This window comes from Neodiprion lecontei, chromosome 2, assembly GCF_021901455.1.
Source record: "Neodiprion lecontei isolate iyNeoLeco1 chromosome 2, iyNeoLeco1.1, whole genome shotgun sequence".
In the NCBI taxonomy this organism is placed as follows: domain Eukaryota; kingdom Metazoa; phylum Arthropoda; class Insecta; order Hymenoptera; family Diprionidae; genus Neodiprion; species Neodiprion lecontei.
Genome location: NC_060261.1, coordinates 43,961,283 through 43,980,485, shown reverse-complemented (window position 1 = coordinate 43,980,485; position 19,203 = coordinate 43,961,283). Strand labels below are relative to the sequence as shown.

The 19,203-nt window shown below is 42.9% G+C and overlaps 2 protein-coding genes across 2 annotated transcripts; both read left to right on the top strand.

Annotated features, from left to right (window-relative positions):
- Nucleotides 1-5,219: 5,219 nt before the first annotated feature.
- On the top strand, nucleotides 5,220-16,530 carry LOC107227816 (paramyosin, long form). The gene is made up of 16 exons (XM_015669070.2): nucleotides 5,220-5,570; nucleotides 6,640-6,696; nucleotides 8,023-8,109; nucleotides 8,232-8,398; nucleotides 9,935-10,172; nucleotides 10,288-10,407; nucleotides 10,514-10,663; nucleotides 10,728-10,874; nucleotides 10,970-11,186; nucleotides 11,255-11,382; nucleotides 11,461-11,573; nucleotides 14,612-14,807; nucleotides 14,916-15,044; nucleotides 15,126-15,497; nucleotides 15,592-16,038; nucleotides 16,163-16,530. Exons 1-15 carry the CDS (start codon nucleotides 5,451-5,453, stop codon nucleotides 15,982-15,984), a joined length of 2,634 nt encoding a protein of 877 aa, XP_015524556.1. The 5' UTR covers nucleotides 5,220-5,450; the 3' UTR covers nucleotides 15,985-16,038; nucleotides 16,163-16,530.
- On the top strand, nucleotides 12,529-14,698 carry LOC124293072 (paramyosin, short form-like). The gene is made up of 2 exons (XM_046732230.1): nucleotides 12,529-13,050; nucleotides 13,820-14,698. Exons 1-2 carry the CDS (start codon nucleotides 12,754-12,756, stop codon nucleotides 14,315-14,317), a joined length of 795 nt encoding a protein of 264 aa, XP_046588186.1. The 5' UTR covers nucleotides 12,529-12,753; the 3' UTR covers nucleotides 14,318-14,698.
- Nucleotides 16,531-19,203: the final 2,673 nt, after the last annotated feature.

Below are 19,203 nucleotides of genomic sequence, written 5' to 3'. Positions count from 1 at the left end.
TTTTGTGAGTACCTACCAGAGGATGCTCACCAAATCCCACTGCGGAGCAGCCCGCAATGATTAATATTACTCTGGGCAGATTCGTCGGGGCAGATTTCGTTATTCATTCACTAAATATTAATCTGTAACAGTCATGCTGCACGAATAGATTACCTGTTCCTATACAAATATATAATCAATTTAAAATTGATTCTTTTTTCTTCACTATTCTTACGATTTGCATCGCAAATATTGACTCTTGGTAAAGCTTGTGTATACGGGCCGCCGGACCAAAGTAGGGCACTCAAGGCGAAGAGAACATGATGATGGTTATTAGAATGATATGTTCCTACTCCTGTGTACTTATTACTGAAAATAATATTAATTTTCGAAGTTGCAAACAAAAACGCACATTTGTCATGCTGCGATCAAGTAGAACTGCTCCAACAATGTGGAAGAGGGTGAAAACATTTCCTGCTAAATTTTTTATCTACCCCAGTTTATCCTGGTTTCCTCCAGGTTGAAAATTAAGTCAATTCGTGTACACTTGTATGACACTTCGACCAGATTTGAGTACAACAATCCACAATCATCAGCAACGTCTTTGGACGTTAAATTGATTTCAATTTCAACTTTCACATTCTGTTGCACATAGTGTGGTAATCCTACTTACAAATCCTCTGAAATATTACCCAAATCAACTCATATGGTGAGTTTGATGTGCTTCGGCGGTATTATCACAGAAATCATTTAATGCAGGTATTCTACATCACTGGCGTTGGACAACGGGTTCGGTCTATTGTAGACAATTTGTTACGTATGTTATACCAGCAATTGAAACGCTTGCTCCAATCTAACGTCAGACTTATTGTTTAAGAACGGTGCATCGTGATTTTACGGTTTATGTTAAATTGCAACTGTTAACATTTCTGGCCCATTCGAAATTAAGGCTTCAGTATTTTTGTCTCCGAAAGACAAAACGAACGGCGTGACACATGCTGAAAACGTAGCAGGATGGATTAATCTAGATGTTGCAAACTTTTTTTCTACCGCTCAGCCTAAATACTGATCTCTGTGGACTTGCATTGAAATAAGCAGCGACGGCTCTTATGCGAAGTCGCGCGTTCAGGCAAATACTGAAGTTCTCAGCCTTATTGTATGCGACCCGCAGTGCAGAGGCTAGTATCTCGTTTTGTTGTCGTGACTCAAGAACTATTTCGATGAGACTTCGAAGTTCGCGAATACTCTGTAACACGGCGCCACTGAATGGTCTCAGTGGTAGCGCCGCTATAACCCGGTGACGATAACGAAAATTACTATTCTAACTAACAAGCGGGCGTGTTACGCGGTTAATATGAATTTTATTGTACCCATCTACTACTCGGATTAACCATTGAATTTACCTTTCTCATTTATCATTACTCGGTTCATACATCCGAATTCGCTTCTTGGAGTTTCACGTATAGTTTTCTTTTTCCATCTGTCTTGAAGGAAATTGGTCGAAACTAAACTGCATCGTAAACTCGAATCTCATCCTGAATTTTATTACCAGAAATCTTGTCACGGTAATCAATTGAAGTACAGTACAGTATACAAGGTACAGGCGAGTCGTCATGGAAGACCACCATCTAATTTGGTGTTTCACACGACACGGTTTATACTAGTGATCTCACATGGGTTGAATAACAGTTTTTATGGGTTCATCGACGTTGTGTGACAAAGACAAGATTTCTTCTGAGAAAAAGAGTAGATTTCGTAAAAAAAAAAACATCTAGATTCGTGTATCTTTGCTGATTTCAAAACTGTCAAAGTTATCACGTTTGACAATATCTTTCAATATTCGTTGAATTAAAATAAATGAAAAATCATTCAAGATGGTTAAAAAATGATTTTCAGGTATTGTTTATGCGTCTGAAACGGCGAGTCAAATTGAGACAAAATAAGATAGGGGTAACTGTATATTTGAGAATATTAATGTTCGGATAGACGGCGCAAAAATTGATTCCACTTATTTAGATGTGTATGTAACAGCGGAATCAGTATCGAAGAAAAATACACTATTGTTCACTTGCAGAATTTGACTCGCCAGCTGACTCATTTCGTTTTCGTCGCCACGATTTTCTAGTGAAATCGACGTCTTGCATTTTCTTTACTTCCTACCGATGCTCGACCAAAGCCGATCCGTCAAAAATTGCAGTGGCTCAACATTTGTTGATAAATGATCACCAGTGCCGTATCTGCATTCATACAATACACCTTCGATTGCGCAGGCGCACCGGGACACGTTGTTCTATTTTTATTGCTTACCGAGTTACGAATATTCACAGGAAAGCGAGAAAAATCCTAGAGAACTAGCTTTTACGAAATAGAACGACTTGTATTCCCCTTGTCAGTGGTAAAAAAAATAATCTTGGCTTGAGTATTTTCTTTCGTTTTTGGCCGCTGACTCAATGGCGTTATATTTTCATCCACGATAGATATACAAATTGGTATGTGATTGCAGATGTTGCTCATGTGACTTTAAATATCTTCCAAGCTCAGAGATCACTCCCACGTGCATCCGTTTCGTGATATCGTTTCTGTACTTTCAGTTGCATTCAGAAAAATCTGAATATTTTTTTCCTCACAAATAGTAAACTACGTGCCGCTAGTGCTATTCCGATGGGTACATACTCAAAGCCACGTATACCTAACCTGTTTTTCCATTTTCATCAAACCTAGGCCCTACGGAGCTTACTAAACTGGTACGGCGATAAAACTATTTCGAGTATAGAACTGTGCGGATCTGGGCCAGCTATTGTTTACAATACCTCAACTATTCTTAGCTCCGTCGACCACTGCTCAATCATTTCAAGCTTCTATTACCCCTGAATCACATTCCAAACTTATAGATATTTTCATGGTCAGTCCATCACAGATCGAGTTAGCCGGTACTGTACATCCGCGAACGGTCAATGTCAATAATTATGATACGTTCGTACAATTAGATTCGTACATTATCGTTCATTATTCCGTCGACTGGCACCAGTTGTAGCTTATGATTCGATTTCAAGTATTCTGAATCCAAGATACTTTGACCCTTCTAATTTTAAATCAATCGATTCAGTCGACCAGCTCAGATATAGCAGCCACACCGAGAAGCCACCTGTTACGATTACGCGTCAACCAGTCTCGGTCAGCACCAATGTTATTGGACAGGGTTGCAGGAAATGATCTTCTTATCGAACCATGTGTCATTTACAATGTAAAATGGGCGTGAGAAGTCATGCGGCAAGGTCTCTGATCTTGATTGTACCCTGTATGACCACATCAGTTTCCTATCACTCGAGTTGTCAAACAATCCACGATCCACTAGCCATTCTACTCTCGAAATCAGCCTACGCCAATAAATGATTATCCGAATGATTCTAGACCCTAGACCACGCCCAATCCATTTTCTAGCGTTGCCAACTTTCGGTTGGAGTTTCGGTATTCCGGCGAAACATGAAATAATTAGCTCCGTTCTGACTCGTTACTTTCGGCATCTGAAAGTCAGATTAGATACGATACCTACTGCAGAAATCCAATGAACATAAACCCCACAGCCGTTGGTCAAATTTCTCTGTCATCGTTCATATCTCATTTATCGCTCTGAAAAATGACCTGAGTTCCGTAAATCTGTATAATCACCCTACACCCTATAATATCAGTGAATACTTGTGGTGCAGTGAGGTCACGTACCTACTGTGATTGAAAGTTACATCAAATTACATTCTGGAAAGGATTAGGGTGAGAGGAGAATTTTGTGGATCGATCCTATATTCGAAAATAAAACTACGTATCCTTCGAATCAGCAAATCGTCTGGTCATTATCGGCGATAAGTGATCCGTGAACTTCGTGCGATGCCGCGACGCGTTCGACACCGTCGAAAATGTTCACCGGTTAGAAATAATCTACTATGTACCGTGGTCTAGTGTATTCTTGGCACGCTTGCATCAAGTTTGACCCAGAGAACACCTAACGGTTTAACCATTCAAATCTGAGCTCTTATATCGCCGTGAACAAGAGAACATAAGCCGGAAAAGCTTCGAGCGCAAGGCCATCCTCCCTGTATGGGCAGGCTTTGGGAGGAGCGTGGTTCCCTGAATAGATGTCAATTATGACAGATAAACTAATGACATTGGTATTATTGGTTGGCAGGAGGCAGGAGGATGGTTTGCGGGGTAAGACTTTTCGTCAGTGCCCAGGTTATTCTGGGCCGGTCCTTAATATCTGGAATTCTTCACCAGAGAGAGCGCCGAGAGTGCGCGAGCGTCCGCGACGGCCGCGGTGACGCCAAAGAGGCGAACCATCGAGAAGTCTGCGGGCTTCGGGCTAATCTCAAATTACGCAGAGGAGCGCTCGCACGGCTGCTATACTTCTTTGCCCGCCACAGCTCACAGCAACCATTTATAGACACTCGAACAGCGGGGCACGGTGGGAGGCTAAGGAATCCAAATGAAAACCATCATTTCATTACTCGATTTTTTTTCCCCACTCATTTTGCGAGAAAACTTGAGATCACGTTCATACGTCGGTGATTAATTGCAGGTTACAGAGTGCTGGTCCGATTGATAACCGCAAAGACAATGCTATTGTTGACGTTGCTGTTACCATTCTTTTCCCCCCTTCCGAATCCAGCATGTTGACAAGGACTGAACTTTAAAAGATAGAGCAATACCCTGATCATGTTTCGCCTTCAAGTATGTACCAAACGTGTAACCTAGATGGCTTGATGGAAAAATAGTTTTTTACCTGTATCCGTAAGAATAATCTGGTGGATGGTGGTTCTTACCTTTCGCCGTCAAGCAAATGAATCGATAGTGAATCTGGTGAAAAATGCTGGCCAGCCGTTCGATTCGCAGAGACCGGATCTGATAATGGATTGACCAGGAGTTGGTTGAAAAGGATGAAAGTTTGGCCAGAACCTGCGGGGTCGAAGAATTTTCTGTTATCGGTGGGCAGGCTGCAGGGGATGCGATATGCGCTGGCAGCGATTCAAATAGACCGATCTGGAAAGAAGTGGCGATGAGGAGAACGGGAGCCCAGGCGAGCCGGGGGTGCAACAGCCTTAGGTCTGTCCGGTATCGTGGAAGATTTGATGCAGATATGAAATTATTCAGTCCCACGATCACGTTGGCAATGTTTTTGGAAACGGGGCGGAGCGGTCAGGACGCATGCGTCGCCGCTGGTAGTTTTTACGGGGCCATGGAGTTGCCGTCGAGTCATACGAACGACGGGTCGCGCACTACGAGTAGGGCGCTGGTCGGCTCCGAAACGCAACACACGACAGAGCGACTGACGAAGGCTGGGACAGACGTAGACTTACTCCTCGCCCATCAATTGAATAAGACTAACCGCGGACGAAGAGAAGTGAAGAGGAAAGGAAAGCTTCGTTTCTTAGTGAACCCATATAATAATACGGCAGCGATCGACTAGTCCATAAATAAAGATGTCTTCCTCAGCGGTAGCGAAGAGTTCGAAGTACACGTACCGGTCTTCGGGTGGTGCGGGCTCTGCCGATGTTAGCATCGAGTACAGCGCCGACCTGAGCGCTCTCTCCAGACTCGAGGTATGTTACACATTTTTTTTCACACATCTCTCGACTTCTCTTCCCAAGTGATTTAGGCCTTCGATCATCGGCTAACTGTGGATACGCGTACGCTGATCTGTGGCTGGAAACGAGCAATATCTGCACCGCGACTGCCGGTTACACAGCGCGTTTTTTGAGCCGGGCAAAGTGTATCCGAATTGCGGAAAACTTCTGTGTGAGTGATTATGAAGGTATTGTGAAACCGTAAGATTCAATAAAAGAAAGTGGAACGTCTGATGACCGCCTTTGCTGGGACTATGCGATGCTTCTTCGAGTGGTTTCAAGACCACCGGAAAGATATTTTTTCAAGACCACGCCGTAGATTTCATCATTCTGGTTATCCAAAATGGCGGATGAATAACTACGTAACAGTGTGAACTAGGCTGCCGGGCTCGCTGGCATAACGTAAATACCGGATCGGTTGTGAGCAATAATTGATTGGGATCTTCTCTCTTCGACTAAAATTTTATGAATCGCACTGGAAATCTCACTGTCGAATCACCGTCATGCAATGTAAGGTAAAAACGGGGTTGTCGTTGCCGTGACCCTGTGCCCCATAAAAGTGAATGAAAATGATGAGGTTCCGTATTTTAGAGTGAGAGAGAAACATGTGTATTGAAGTTCAGTGACCAAAAGACACGCTCAATGGCAACTGACCAAACCAAAAGTGGATGGATACGGCTACGGTGGCTACCGGATAGCTGAGTCCGAAAATAGTAATGGATTATTTTTAAATAATACAACGGTAACGGTTAATCGCCGGAAAACCTTAACGATTAATCATCCCGAAATTCTAAATGCATTCGTAATATGATGATAAAAAAAATAATTGGATCATAGTAAGGCTAACGTACTTTTGTTTAGCGGGAAAAGTTAATATTTTTTCGTAAGCTAAGGCAGTGGATTTCGAAATTGAAACTATCAAATAAAAATAATTAAAAATAAGTAAATAAATATATGGCGTAATCGATCAACTTTGTTTCGTTTTTAATTCAGATTTTTTCCTCATACCTCGTATTAATTTTATGCATCCGTTCTTTCATTTCAGGACAAAATTCGCCTGCTCCAAGATGACCTGGAGTCTGAGAGAGAGTTGCGTCAGAGGGTGAGTTTCTGAAAATTGTCCTAGAACATGAGAAAAGAAAAAAACAAAAATCTGTCGGTGTTGAAATCAGAAATCGACGCTACAGCTGCATAGCAGAATAATTCTTGAGTCAAGTAAATAACGATTTCGAAAAATTTACGCTATCGGCAAATGCAAAATCTTTTATTTTCGGTTATACAAGTATTAAGATTTGAATTTCAACTTGTGGAAGAAAGAAAACCTAGTAGATTGGCAGAAGGGGGGGGGGGGGGGGGGGGGGCGGCGGCGGAGAAACGGTACGGGGGCAAGAGGTGTTGAAGAATGTCCAGCTCACGCTGTGTCTATTTTCAGATGCTCAGGCCTTCAGAAGCTCTTCGCATTCTGAATTCTTTCATCATGTTTCATGCTAATATGAAAAATCGTAGTTTACCCCAAAAATTGTTCGGCCCTTTACTTTCAAACACGCGTTCTTATATCCAATGAACCAAATTTTTAACCCCCGGTCGAATCGAAATATTGGCGAATATCAAATGTCGTCGATTTTTAATTACATCAACAAGGATGCTGAGGCGGAACAAAACGACGCGTGGACTCTTTGTAGATCTTTGATCGTACGATGAACCTTTTGTCGTTTAAAGCGTACTAAGCTTGCAGCTAATTTTGATTGACTCTGTTTCTGTGTATCTCACGTAAACAATTGGGCCACCGCCGATTGGGCCTAGGCCCGCGTAACTTGAGCAATTGCCAAGAGCTGCGGTTGATGCGTACGGGGAAAAATTTTGTCGGCAAGGTCCGTCATGGAATACCTTTCGGCACAACGGAGATACTTACCACTTCCGAAGTGGTCCTTGGATCGCAAGTTTCAAGTATACGCATAAGCGACGCCGTTCAAGCGGTGCTTAAGTTATCGATAAATTTTAAAATCGGTGAACGATGTTGAAACGATTATCCGTATCGCATGAACAAAGTCAGGTGACAAATATCTTGTAGGTACAGAAGGTTACGCAATTTAAATGACAAGCGAAATGACGGTTTCTGTATTCGTAATATTAATAAGGCTACTCTAGAAGTGAGTCGGCCAACCGAAATTAGACTGAAGCTATTTAAGGAATATGACGTCATGTGCACCCCAAGGGGATCAGTACCGTCGCGTCATCATTAGCGTGATATCAAATTTTGCGGATCACTGGATTTTAGCGAAATGGAAACGCATCGGTACGTCTCATGAGGGTTTATAACATAATAAGAGAACTTGAACGCTCCGATGATACCTTCGTGCCTGGACACCGTTCTGCCCTCATTGCATTGGTTAATTTTAGAGATTAACGGAGTTGTTCCGTTTTGCAGATCGAACGCGAGCGCGCCGACCTGAGCGTGCAGGTAATTCAATTGTCCGAGCGCCTTGAGGAAGCTGAGGGCGGTGCCGAATCTCAGGTAAGATGTTGCATCTTTGAACGACAGCTATATGCATGGGATGAATATAGTATCACGTGCAAGTCAGAAACCATTGCGTATGACTTACCACCGTACAATACGACATTCTTGCGTTATTTTAGTTTGAGATCAACAGAAAGAGAGACACGGAGTTGGCGAAGCTTCGTAAACTTCTTGAGGATGTTCACCTGGAGAGCGAGGAAACCGCACACATTCTCCGCAAGAAGCACCAGGAAGTCGTCTCCGACTTTCAGGATCAAATCGATCAACTCTCCAAGGCTCGTGCCAGGTGGGTAAAGAATCCCAGAAGTCAATCTTAATCTCCTCGTCCCATGTTGCTCTGGACAGGGCTGACGTCGTGGGTAATTAGTATTAGTGGGAGAATTGAAAAAAATCCAAGTCAAAAAAGGTGTCACGAGTCCGCTCACGATTCCAGCGTGATTCATCGGCGCTTGCTCGACGCACCGCTCGGGTAACATGGAAATAAGAAATTACATCCACCCCGGTGATTCACATACGGTATCTAAGGTAAATATAGCTAGTCCGTGGAAAATATCTGAAAATTTCAAAGCGTATGCCTCCGTGGCTGGCCAGGGTCCAAGCACAGAAGTCTCCACACCTGAAATACATAGAGCGTCCGGCAGTTTCTAAACATAGACTATCGTCCCAGCGACCGGCGTGTATCGAACACAATGTTACAAGGACGTCAACGGATAATAAGTGTCCCCGCTAATTGTTTTGGCGGAATACTATTTCTGGTACAGGTTCGAGAGTGACATAATATGTCCATCTCCCAATTTGTCGAGATGTTAATATTATGGTCACCAGTTTGCAATGGACTTACGACTCGCTCTGGTATATATACCATTGACATATGAGAGCAAGAAGAATCTCAGTCATCTATTTTTGCTTCTGCATGTCTGCCGCACACTCCACGAAAACAAAGTCGCGGAATGTTGTCTTTCACTGGAGCCTTCCTCCTGTTGTAACGACTTCCGGGTTGGAAAGCTTTAGACAGAAGCCCAACAGCGAATGACAGTTGTCACGTGTCGACGATGCCATCGTATCGAGCTGTGAAATGTAAGGTTTGAAGCATCTCGGGAATTCGTTATGGTTCTAATTTTGAAACGATACAGACTGGGTGACGAAATCGACATAAGTAATAATATCTCCATCCTTGAAGAGTATAGATCGATAAAATTGACCTTGTCGAAATTCTATTTGGACCAATAGCTCGGACTTCATATTCTGGTGAACATGTGAAACGTTTTTTTTTTTCATCAAATTACCTATCGCACGTACTATAAGTCCACATCGGAAGAATTAGAAAACCAACAATAATTTCTGAAAAAAGGGACGCATAGTTCACCTGTTGAACGGGCATCGTGGCTGAGGAGGGCAACGTCGCCGCGGTGCTCACTCTCGTTAAAATAGCGAGTCCAACTACAGGGCGCTCTTTCTCTTCTTCCCTCTCAGTCGCTCTGCTTATGACTATTTTTAACCCCGGGAGTCTAAAGCATGCCGCAACCAACGTTGGCGCGCCATATTAGTCCACGCCACCGGTCCACGACTATCCCCCACTTTACTCGAAACCGAATGGCTGACACCTTACACCTTACACCTTTCCACGCGCATTGCGTAGGTGGTTACGAGCTTACAGAAATTTTTCCCAAAAAATGTATCACCCGTTGATTTACCACTGCACAGATTAACAAAGCCAGGATGCGAAGTGGGATTTAAAAGTTCACAAATCCATCGGTTGACTTTCAATTCGTACACAGAATCACCGCAGTGTCTCAGATTGGAAATTTTTATTCACTTTCAGAGCTGACAAAGAGAAGGGAAAATTCCAGCAAGAGGTTTACGAGCTGCTCGCCCAGGTAGACTCCGTGACGAAGGAGAAGCTCCTGTCCATCAAGACAGTCGAGAAGCTAGAGATTCACGTTTCAGAACTGAACGTTAAGATCGAGGAACTGAATCGCACTATCGTGGATATTACCAGCCACAAGACCCGTCTCTCCCAAGAAAATATCGAGCTCACTAAGGAAGTCCAAGACCTGAAGGCAAGTGCTGGGGTTCCACTTGGACCATTATTACACGTGTATTACGCCCTATCCCGTCCTCTCGATACCTTTCCGAGCAACTTCAAGATAATAATGGTCTACTCATAAATTTTAGGTAAACATCGAGAACGTTGTTTACCTGAAGTCACAGATTGCGAGCCAACTTGAAGATGCCCGACGCCGCCTTGAGGATGAGGAACGCCGTCGTTCTTTGGTTGAAGCCTCTCTTCATCAGGTATTTTCAAAATAACGACATTTTGAGGTGCAAGATTCGCCTGCAATTGCAAGTGATATAGTAAATCAAGAGTGGCAATTCTGGATCATAACACAATCACTTGTAGGTCGAAGTCGAGTTGGAATCTGTCCGCGTACAACTGGAAGAGGAATCCGAGGCTCGTCTAGACCTGGAACGTCAGCTTGTCAAGGCCAACGGTGAGGTGTCCATCTGGAGGTCCAAATACGAGACCGAGGCGAATGCTCGCGCTGAAGAGGTCAGTGAATCTATTGATTCTTGAACCTCGTAATTTTTCACGAACATCTTCGTTTGCAAAACAGGTTGAGGAACTTCGCCGCAAGTACTCAGCTCGCATTCAGGAACAGGAGGAACAAATTGAGACCCTTCTGGTGAAGATCAACAACTTGGAGAAGCAAAAGTCACGTCTACAGTCTGAAGTAGAGGTTCTCATTATCGATCTCGAGAAGGTGCGATTGGCTTTCTTTCTAATCCAGCGTTATTCATATCATTTTCTAACATACTCTCGGAAGATTCATCGATAACCTTGTTACGTCGTTTCCAGGCCAATGGAACAGCTCGGGAGCTCCAGAAACGCGTAGAACATATGGAGAAGGTCCACATCGAGCTTAAGTCACGGTTGGAAGAAACTGTTCAGCTGTACGAGCAAACTCAACGCGACCTGCGCAACAAGCAACAGGAACTGCAACGTACGAATGCTGAGCTCGACAAGACCCGCGAAATGAAAGATCAACTGGGTCGCGAGAACAAGAAGCTTGCAGGTTTGTAAGGCAAAGCTATTCAAGTTATCCATTGGAACGCGTTACATCTCCTACCTTTATTATTGCAGACGATCTATCCGACGCTAAGAACCAGCTGGCAGACATGAACCGACGCCTACACGAGTTGGAATTGGAACTTCGTCGCCTGGAGAACGAACGCGAGGAGTTGGCTGCCGCATACAAGGAAGCCGAAGCAGTGAGTATATTTGCAAGGGGTCTAATCTCCACGATATTAACTGCATCGCTTATTTGAATCCTTCTTTCCAAAAAATAGGGCCGCAAGGTTGAGGAACAGCGCTCTCAGCGTTTGGCTGCTGAGCTGAGCCAGTTCCGTCACGAGGCTGAGCGTCGCCTCGCGGAGAAGGACGAGGAGTTCGAAGCGTTCCGGTACGTGGATGTTTTTCAAAATTGGGCCTAGTAACAGAAAGTTCACAGGAACGCGTTGATCGAGTCATTTTAATAATTAGCGAAATGCACGCGTGCTATCAATGCAAATCGTTGTTTCAATGTTAGATCTTGCATCTATGACTAAACTGATTCTTTCGACAAGACGGTAATGGTATAACCGATCGATAACGTGCGCTACCGCTGCTCACCCAACATCTGTCAATACATTGATCGTATGCTAGAGGATATCATGTTTTGGCTCGGAGCATCCTATGGCTGATGTAATCTTGATTATTTTTATTCGATTGTTACGCTGTCTTCTGATTCATCATCGGCTATTTACATCGGACATTTACGTGACACACATTCAAATAATTATCTACAGAAGATATTACATATCTTGGGTGAGAAGTGACGAATATTTGTCGGCGTAGTCGGATACTCATTACTCATGTAAGTAATTTAGAAGAGTCTCTTGGTTATCGTATAAAAACAAATGATCAATATTGGCAACTGATGGTGATCAAAAAAGGACAATTCGATGGGTCAAGTCATGATACATGGAGCCTTCCCAGAATATCCTTCAACCATTACTATTTTCTCTTATTATACATATATGGTACTTGGTAAAAAAAAGAAAAAAAAAAACTCTATCACTATATGTAAAACACTGTTCAGGACATAATTGGTATGAGAAAGCTACCAGATATCTAGCACGAGGCTGTCATCACATCTCTCTATTAATACTGAGGTATGCTTTTGTGAAGACATGGTCCATTTATTAGAGAGAGAGAGACTCTGATTGGCTACACACAGCGTTTCAACCCTATTAAGCAATCAATGAAAAAGCTACAAATGAAACCCCTGCATGACGACGTGCTTCAATTTTACTTAAACGTCAGTTAGCATACGTGTGCCTGTGTCACGAGAGCAGGTCCTGCACATACCGCGCAGCTGTCAGTCTGGCACCTTTTAACTTCAGTAGGGATGCTAGGCAGGAAAAGACCGCACCCTTGAAGCGTTTGTCACAAATAACAGATGGTGAAAGAATTCAGTAATACCTGAGGATAACGTTGCACAAAAAATTACAAGGATTGAAGTTGAAAAATAGAACAGAAAAGACACTATAAAGAGGTGGGTGAAGAAACGGTGACAGCTGACGCTACGAGGAAACTTCAGAATGGCGTCGCATGTGCCGCTCTCCCATATGCCGTTAGAACCGAAATGGCGGCATAGGCCAACATTCGTTTACAACAAGAACTATGCATACGGGATCAACTACTACCAACCAATGATCGATTACATCGATGAGCGAGAAAATCGAGCCAGAGCCAAGTCCGAGTATCCCCACCTCCCGTGGTCGGACAGTCGCGCGCTCTGGGAGGACAAAAAGGTGCAGACTTACACGCCGAGAGATCTACAACGATTGGCGGTTGACGCGGAGGTGCAGGCAAAAGATCATCTAAGTACATTTAAGGTAAACCCTCTCCGCAAGTTCTTTTAAACGCAACGTCAAGGATTTTTGAGGAAAGGAAAGCGTGGTGTTACAAACTGGCACGCGACTCGGTGGCGACTTGACCTTTTCAAATCTAAATTCGTCTCAGGGGAAGGTGCACTCTGAGTCTCTGATAGTCTGATAGCGCATCGTGATTTACGCTAATGGAATCATAGACTCGCGGTAATCAGCGTTGATTATTTGAATATTTATAAACGAATTCGACTAAGCTGCCACTACGGCGTCAGCGAGAAATTAAACCGGTCAAAGCTCTAGGTTCCATGTGCGGGTTTCGAGTGTTTGAGATTTGTTAAACGGAAAACGCCTTATATCGCTATTCCGCGCAGCCAAGACTAGCAAAGTGAAGAACCGTCGAAATTTCGACACGCCAGTCGGCCTGGTCGTTCAATACGGAATGGTAACGCTGACGAAATCCGTTCGATTCCATTTTGGACAGAAAGCAAAGCTGCTCTGTGAAGTCGGTGCCAAGTCGGTAGCCCGTAGTGATTTTTGCAGCAAATTATTTTAATACGCGAATATCTATGCCTGGCTACTAAATGCTTCGAAGTATAATTTCAAACCGCGTGTGAAGAAATCGTTGTCGATGAAATTTCTTTGTTCGTGATACTTTTCGGAGTGCTGGGTAAAAGCCAGGACTACTTGCACGTGCTTCATAGGAATTTTTTTTTTCTGTGCTATAAAAAACATTCAACTGATTTTCACTAACTAACCTTAGAAACGTAATCTTAAGGTTGCCAAGCGTTCGGACTTCAGCCTTTCAAAAACAATTCACGCGAGTCACGTAACGAAAGAAATTTTTCCGAGGAAACGTGTCATCTGCAGACCCGTTCAAGTGCGTCCAAGAAGCGAGCCCCGAGAAATAGAGCGAAAAATCATGAGCGATTTGGAACTTGGATCTCTGCAGGACGTTCAGACTATGAGAGAGGTGAAGGATGCTCTGGAACACGGCAGGCGTTTACGCGGAAAATCTGCCAAGGCTATAGAGTTTCATTTGAAAGCTGACGCTCTGCAGAATCTTTCGCAAAGCCAGGAATTGGCAGATATAAGGAAATTTCAAAGAAATGCTGTACACGTCCTTATGGATGACAGGATGCACTCACAATTTATGAGCAACAGAGCGCGGATGGCCAGGGACGATCAGAAGTTCCTGGAGCCTCTCGACAACCTCAGCCATGAACTGAAGGAATTCGAGCAGAAGTCGAGCGGCTATTTCTTGGACAAGAGGTAGACAGACTTTGGCACGGGATCCATGTGATCGCTAGGCATATAGAAACTAGTCCCCAGATGGAAATAACACAAATCTGGTTTTGTAAAATAATCCAATCGCAAGTACCCGTGAAACGGAGTTCAAACCCAAAATACAAATCTCTACGATGTAGTCCCCAATCCTTCTCACTACAACGTTTCTATCTCTCTTTGTGAATAATTGTGTTGATTGTCTGACAATGGACCGATTCTCTATCCAGAAATAACTTCTGGAGTTGCAGGCTTATTGTTAAACAAACTTGTTATTTTCCAACAGCAAACAGACCAGCATTGAGATCGAACAGCTAAACGCCCGCGTCGTCGAAGCCGAGACCAAGTTGAAGTCCGAAGTAGCTCGCGTCAAGAAGAAGCTGCAGATCCAAATTACCGAATTGGAACTTTCCCTGGATGTTGCCAACAAGAGCAACATCGATCTGCAGAAGACGATCAAGAAGCAATCCCTGACATTGACGGTAAGGAAAACTTGAAAGTGATCTCTTTGAACGGCGAAATGGTTCGAGACACAAGTAATTACAACAAACAAACAAAAACAGATAAATAATTGACAATGCTGTTTTCAGGAATTGCAATCGCACTACGACGAGGTTCAGCGCCAGCTGCAGGTGACTTTGGACCAACTCGGCATCAGCCAGCGCCGTCTCTTATCCCTGACTTCGGAGCTCGAGGAAATTCGCGGCAACTACGAGTCTGTAAGTTGGTGATAGTCAAATATTCGTAGCCGCAAGGGTGTGATGAAGAGAAACAAACGCTCATTCTTGTCTCGTCTTTAGGCCCTTCGCGCGAAGAGATCTGTCGAGCAGCAGTACGAGGAGTCGGTTAGCCGTATCAACGAGCTGACAACGATCAACGTGAACATTTCCTCAGCCAGGGCGAAGATTGAGCAGGAATTGGCCACCCTCGCTGGAGACTACGAGGAAGTTACCAAGGAGCTACGCGTTAGCGACGAACGGTTCCAGCGCGTCCAGACCGAACTCAAGCATACTGTTGAAATCCTGCACGACGAGCAGGAGCGTATCGTGAAGATTGAGGCTGTCAAAAAGTCTCTGGAGATCGAAGTGAAGAACCTGTCCATTCGGCTTGAGGAAGTTGAGGCCAACGCTATCGTCGGCGGAAAGCGCATCATCAGCAAACTCGAAGCCAGGGTGAGTACTACGATCGTCTGACTTCTCTCTTCTCCCCTTCGTTGTTAATACCGATTCGCGCTAATCGCTGAACGAACCACTGATCTACGTACAGATCCGTGATCTCGAGCTTGAACTTGACGAGGAGAAGCGCAGACACGCAGAGACCGTGAAGATCCTTCGCAAGAAGGAGCGCAACATCAAGGAAGTGATGATCCAGGTAGAGGAGGACTCGAAGAACATCGCCCTCCTCCAGGAGGCACTAGACAAGTCGTCGCAAAAGGTCAACATCTACAAGAGGCAGCTCCAGGAACAGGAGGGCATGTCCCAGCAGAGCGTTACGCGGGTGCGCCGCTTCCAGCGTGAACTTGAGGCCGCGGAGGACCGCGCCGACACCGCCGAGAGCAACCTGACCTTGATCCGTGCCAAGCACCGCAGCTTCGTAACCACATCGACGGTGCCCGGGTCTCAGGTATACCTCGTGCAAGAGACGAGGCAGGACGTTTAGGCGACAGCACAACCCATCGCAGCTCTGACACCACACCGTCATCATCACTATCACGTAGGTTTTGAAACAGTCCATCGACTGGATTGCTTCGTCGGCGCTGAACAATCGCGTATTCTTTTTCATGTCATTCGACTATCTCTCTCCGGCACTTTTTTCACGTTTTCAAACGATTTCACAGGCACTTCCGAATAACAACGAACAACTTTGTACAACGATCATTGGCAGCTGAGAGTTCATCAGATATACCAGATATTGCTAATGGATGGGCGAGAGGCTGCTGCGGCCCAAGCCAAAGGAGAACCTTCCAGCTTCAGAAACTGTTTCTATCCGAGTGTAAACGAAACGAAGAATAAAACTATACGTATAATATAACACCAACTTGCGACGTAATTCTCGTCCCCGAAGAAGCGCGTCATTTAAAGATCATCAATTACTAAGATATATCATTATAATTATAAACTAAGTAAAAGAAAAAACAAAAACACATACGTCTATTATACATACTTGTATTTAAATAATAATAATAATAATAATAATTCTATTCTATTCTATTGTCTATATTATAGATAGGTACTATTGCCCATACACAACTCTTTCACTGTACGACATATACAATAGCTTATGTCATCTTTAATTTAATAATAAACTGAAACACGTACGTACGACATAAAAAAAAAAAATTGGAGAATCTTCCATATACATATACAATAGCAACAACAACAATAATTATTGTTCATCGCTGCTCCGGAGCACTGGTCTTGTTACTGAATAAAGATTTCCCAATATTTTTTGTATAAATCCAAGCCGTAAGATACAACCCCTGCTTACTCGTACACTGCATTCGCTTGTATTCATTGCAGAGGTATAGTTACTTCCTTCCTGGCAATAGTGAGAAATTAAGTAAAACCATGGAACATATTAAATCATTATTCATAATAATATGTACGTATAACTGTTATTAACCGAATTCCAATAGTCGCCGCAGTTTGGTGCAACCATCATCGTATAGTATTAATATGTTCGTTAGATTACAATTAATTAAGACATTAAGACAAAATTAACGAAAGCCACGATTCAACACGGCTCTCGATTTACTAACAACGTTAGAATTACAGATACGGACCAGTACATAATGTTAAGTATTTACTCATTGTACCTGTACGTCGAGGTTTCCACAGCACCAAGCCGCGATCTTTTCAGTGAAGTTTCAAGTTTACCTGTCATTATCATATATATTCGGCATATTAACGGGAGGGCGAATAATTTTATGAAAAAAAATAATCCATCTGGAACGATATTTGTGGTGAAAGATATGAGGTAGCTAGAACTAACCGCATACGAGTTATAATTCGAGCAATAAGAAACCAGTAACTGCAGAAATACGAATTTTCAACATCCGGCATCTCGCAATAAAATTAGAAATCTGAATCTATAGAACATACTCGTATTACTTGATACAGGAACTGCGCACTGGTAATTTTATATGGTCATGCCCCCCCCCCCCCCCCCGCTCGTAGTATCCACGCGACAAAACAAATGTGATAAATTTATAAAAAGAGATCAGTTAAAAATCAGTTGACATTGAAAGTCTTATACTATCTTGATCTTGTTAACCCTTACCTTACCCGATCATCGATTCTATCTATTCGGCTATGCGACAGTGATACCATCTACCTGGTTGGAATGTCATCAATAGTTGTTTATGTAAATATGATGTCGATTGTGATCGATCAAAAAAAATTTAAATAATATGCCTTCTTCGCAACATGAAACAACTGGTGGTGTAGATAGATCTAGGTTTTCTCCAACAGGCATTTGTCGTATGCTTCCGGAAGAAAACGAAAAAATTGTTCTCACACTAACTTGACATCGAGCTACAAGGAAAAATCACTCGCAGAATAAAAAAGTACGTTTTACGTACGACAGTCGGGAAATAATTGCAAAAAGTATGGTGTAAGCGAAAATTTTTCCAAGCATTTTAAAACTTTTTGAATCCAGAAACTCGAAAATCTTGAGTCTAGGCACTGCATGAGCGTTGTAATAGAATAAAAAATATATTTTGGCTGTTAGGAATTAATTCCTTGTGTACGTACACGTCAAATACTAATTCTGAACAAATTTTAGAATTTTACTCAGTCTCTTTATCGTCCTTCATTGAGTTTTATAATAACAGCAACGACAATGCCCAAAGTATAACGCTTTCCCTGTGGAACTTTTGTACAAATTGAAGCTATCCACCCAATAGATCAGTAATTCCACCATTTCGGCAGGGCGCGGGCGTGATATTTGAGGTACGCGTTTAACGCAGTTGAGAAAGGAGTAACATTAGATAGCAGTACCCGTAATGATGATATTTTCTCATATCGAGGTGTACGAAAATCTGCTTACTGCACTTTGCAATGTCTTCGCAATTTCAAGAATGCACTATTTAAACTACGGTCTTATTGTACCGTTCATTTGTATGATGCTTCAACAGACATTCTTGCTTGAATAAATTCGATTATCATTTTATACGCGGAAAAAATGGGAAAAATTTTGCTCAGCAATTGAATAATTATTGAATGTGTACATAAAATGTGTCAAGTATCGTATGAAAATGATATAGGAATTTTCACGAGTTGACGCATGGCTAAGGGTGTAAGTAATCTTACGGTGAGAATTGTGCATGGTAAGTGATTGGACCGCGTGTGTTCAATGAAGGCATGGTCATATGAATTATTCATAAGTTTCTCTTTTTTTGGTACCGTCTTCGATATGCTGCAATTAATTTATTCTTTGCTGATAATTTCATACAAAAACCCGACATAATTATATGTACCTATAATACATAAGATAGCCACAAGAGAATATACGTCAGAAACTGGTGAGTTTTTCCTTTCTAATCTTTTGCACACTTTTCAACCAAGTTTGATCAGATTTTCGTGCCGAAAATATCATTTCCCGTTCAACTACGGGTGAAACGTGACGGTATCATTAGGTACGTAGGTCTATTGCAACAATGTCAAGACTGAGTAAGAAGTTTCTTCTCTGCATGCACGATGTATAAGGAGACTCTAATGTGTAGATGTTGTGGTTACCCTTTTTGAATCCTTAAGACTCTTAGAAAGTTAAGACTCTTTCATACCACTATCACTCACCCCACGTTACGATTACAGTAATATTATTCATAAGAGTTTTAGACGTTATAATTACAATATGTGCATTACAAAAATTGCTAGA

Coding starts and splice junctions, on each gene's coding strand:
- LOC107227816 (XM_015669070.2), top strand. CDS start 5,451: ATGTCTTCCTCAGCGGTAGCGAAGAGTTCGAAGTACACGTACCGGTCT. Junction 8,399..9,934: donor CTCTCCAAGGCTCGTGCCAG/GTGGGTAAAGAA, acceptor ATTCACTTTCAG/AGCTGACAAAGAGAAGGGAA. Junction 10,173..10,287: donor AGGAAGTCCAAGACCTGAAG/GCAAGTGCTGGG, acceptor CATAAATTTTAG/GTAAACATCGAGAACGTTGT.
- LOC124293072 (XM_046732230.1), top strand. CDS start 12,754: ATGGCGTCGCATGTGCCGCTCTCCCATATGCCGTTAGAACCGAAATGG. Junction 13,051..13,819: donor ATCATCTAAGTACATTTAAG/GTAAACCCTCTC, acceptor CGTAATCTTAAG/GTTGCCAAGCGTTCGGACTT.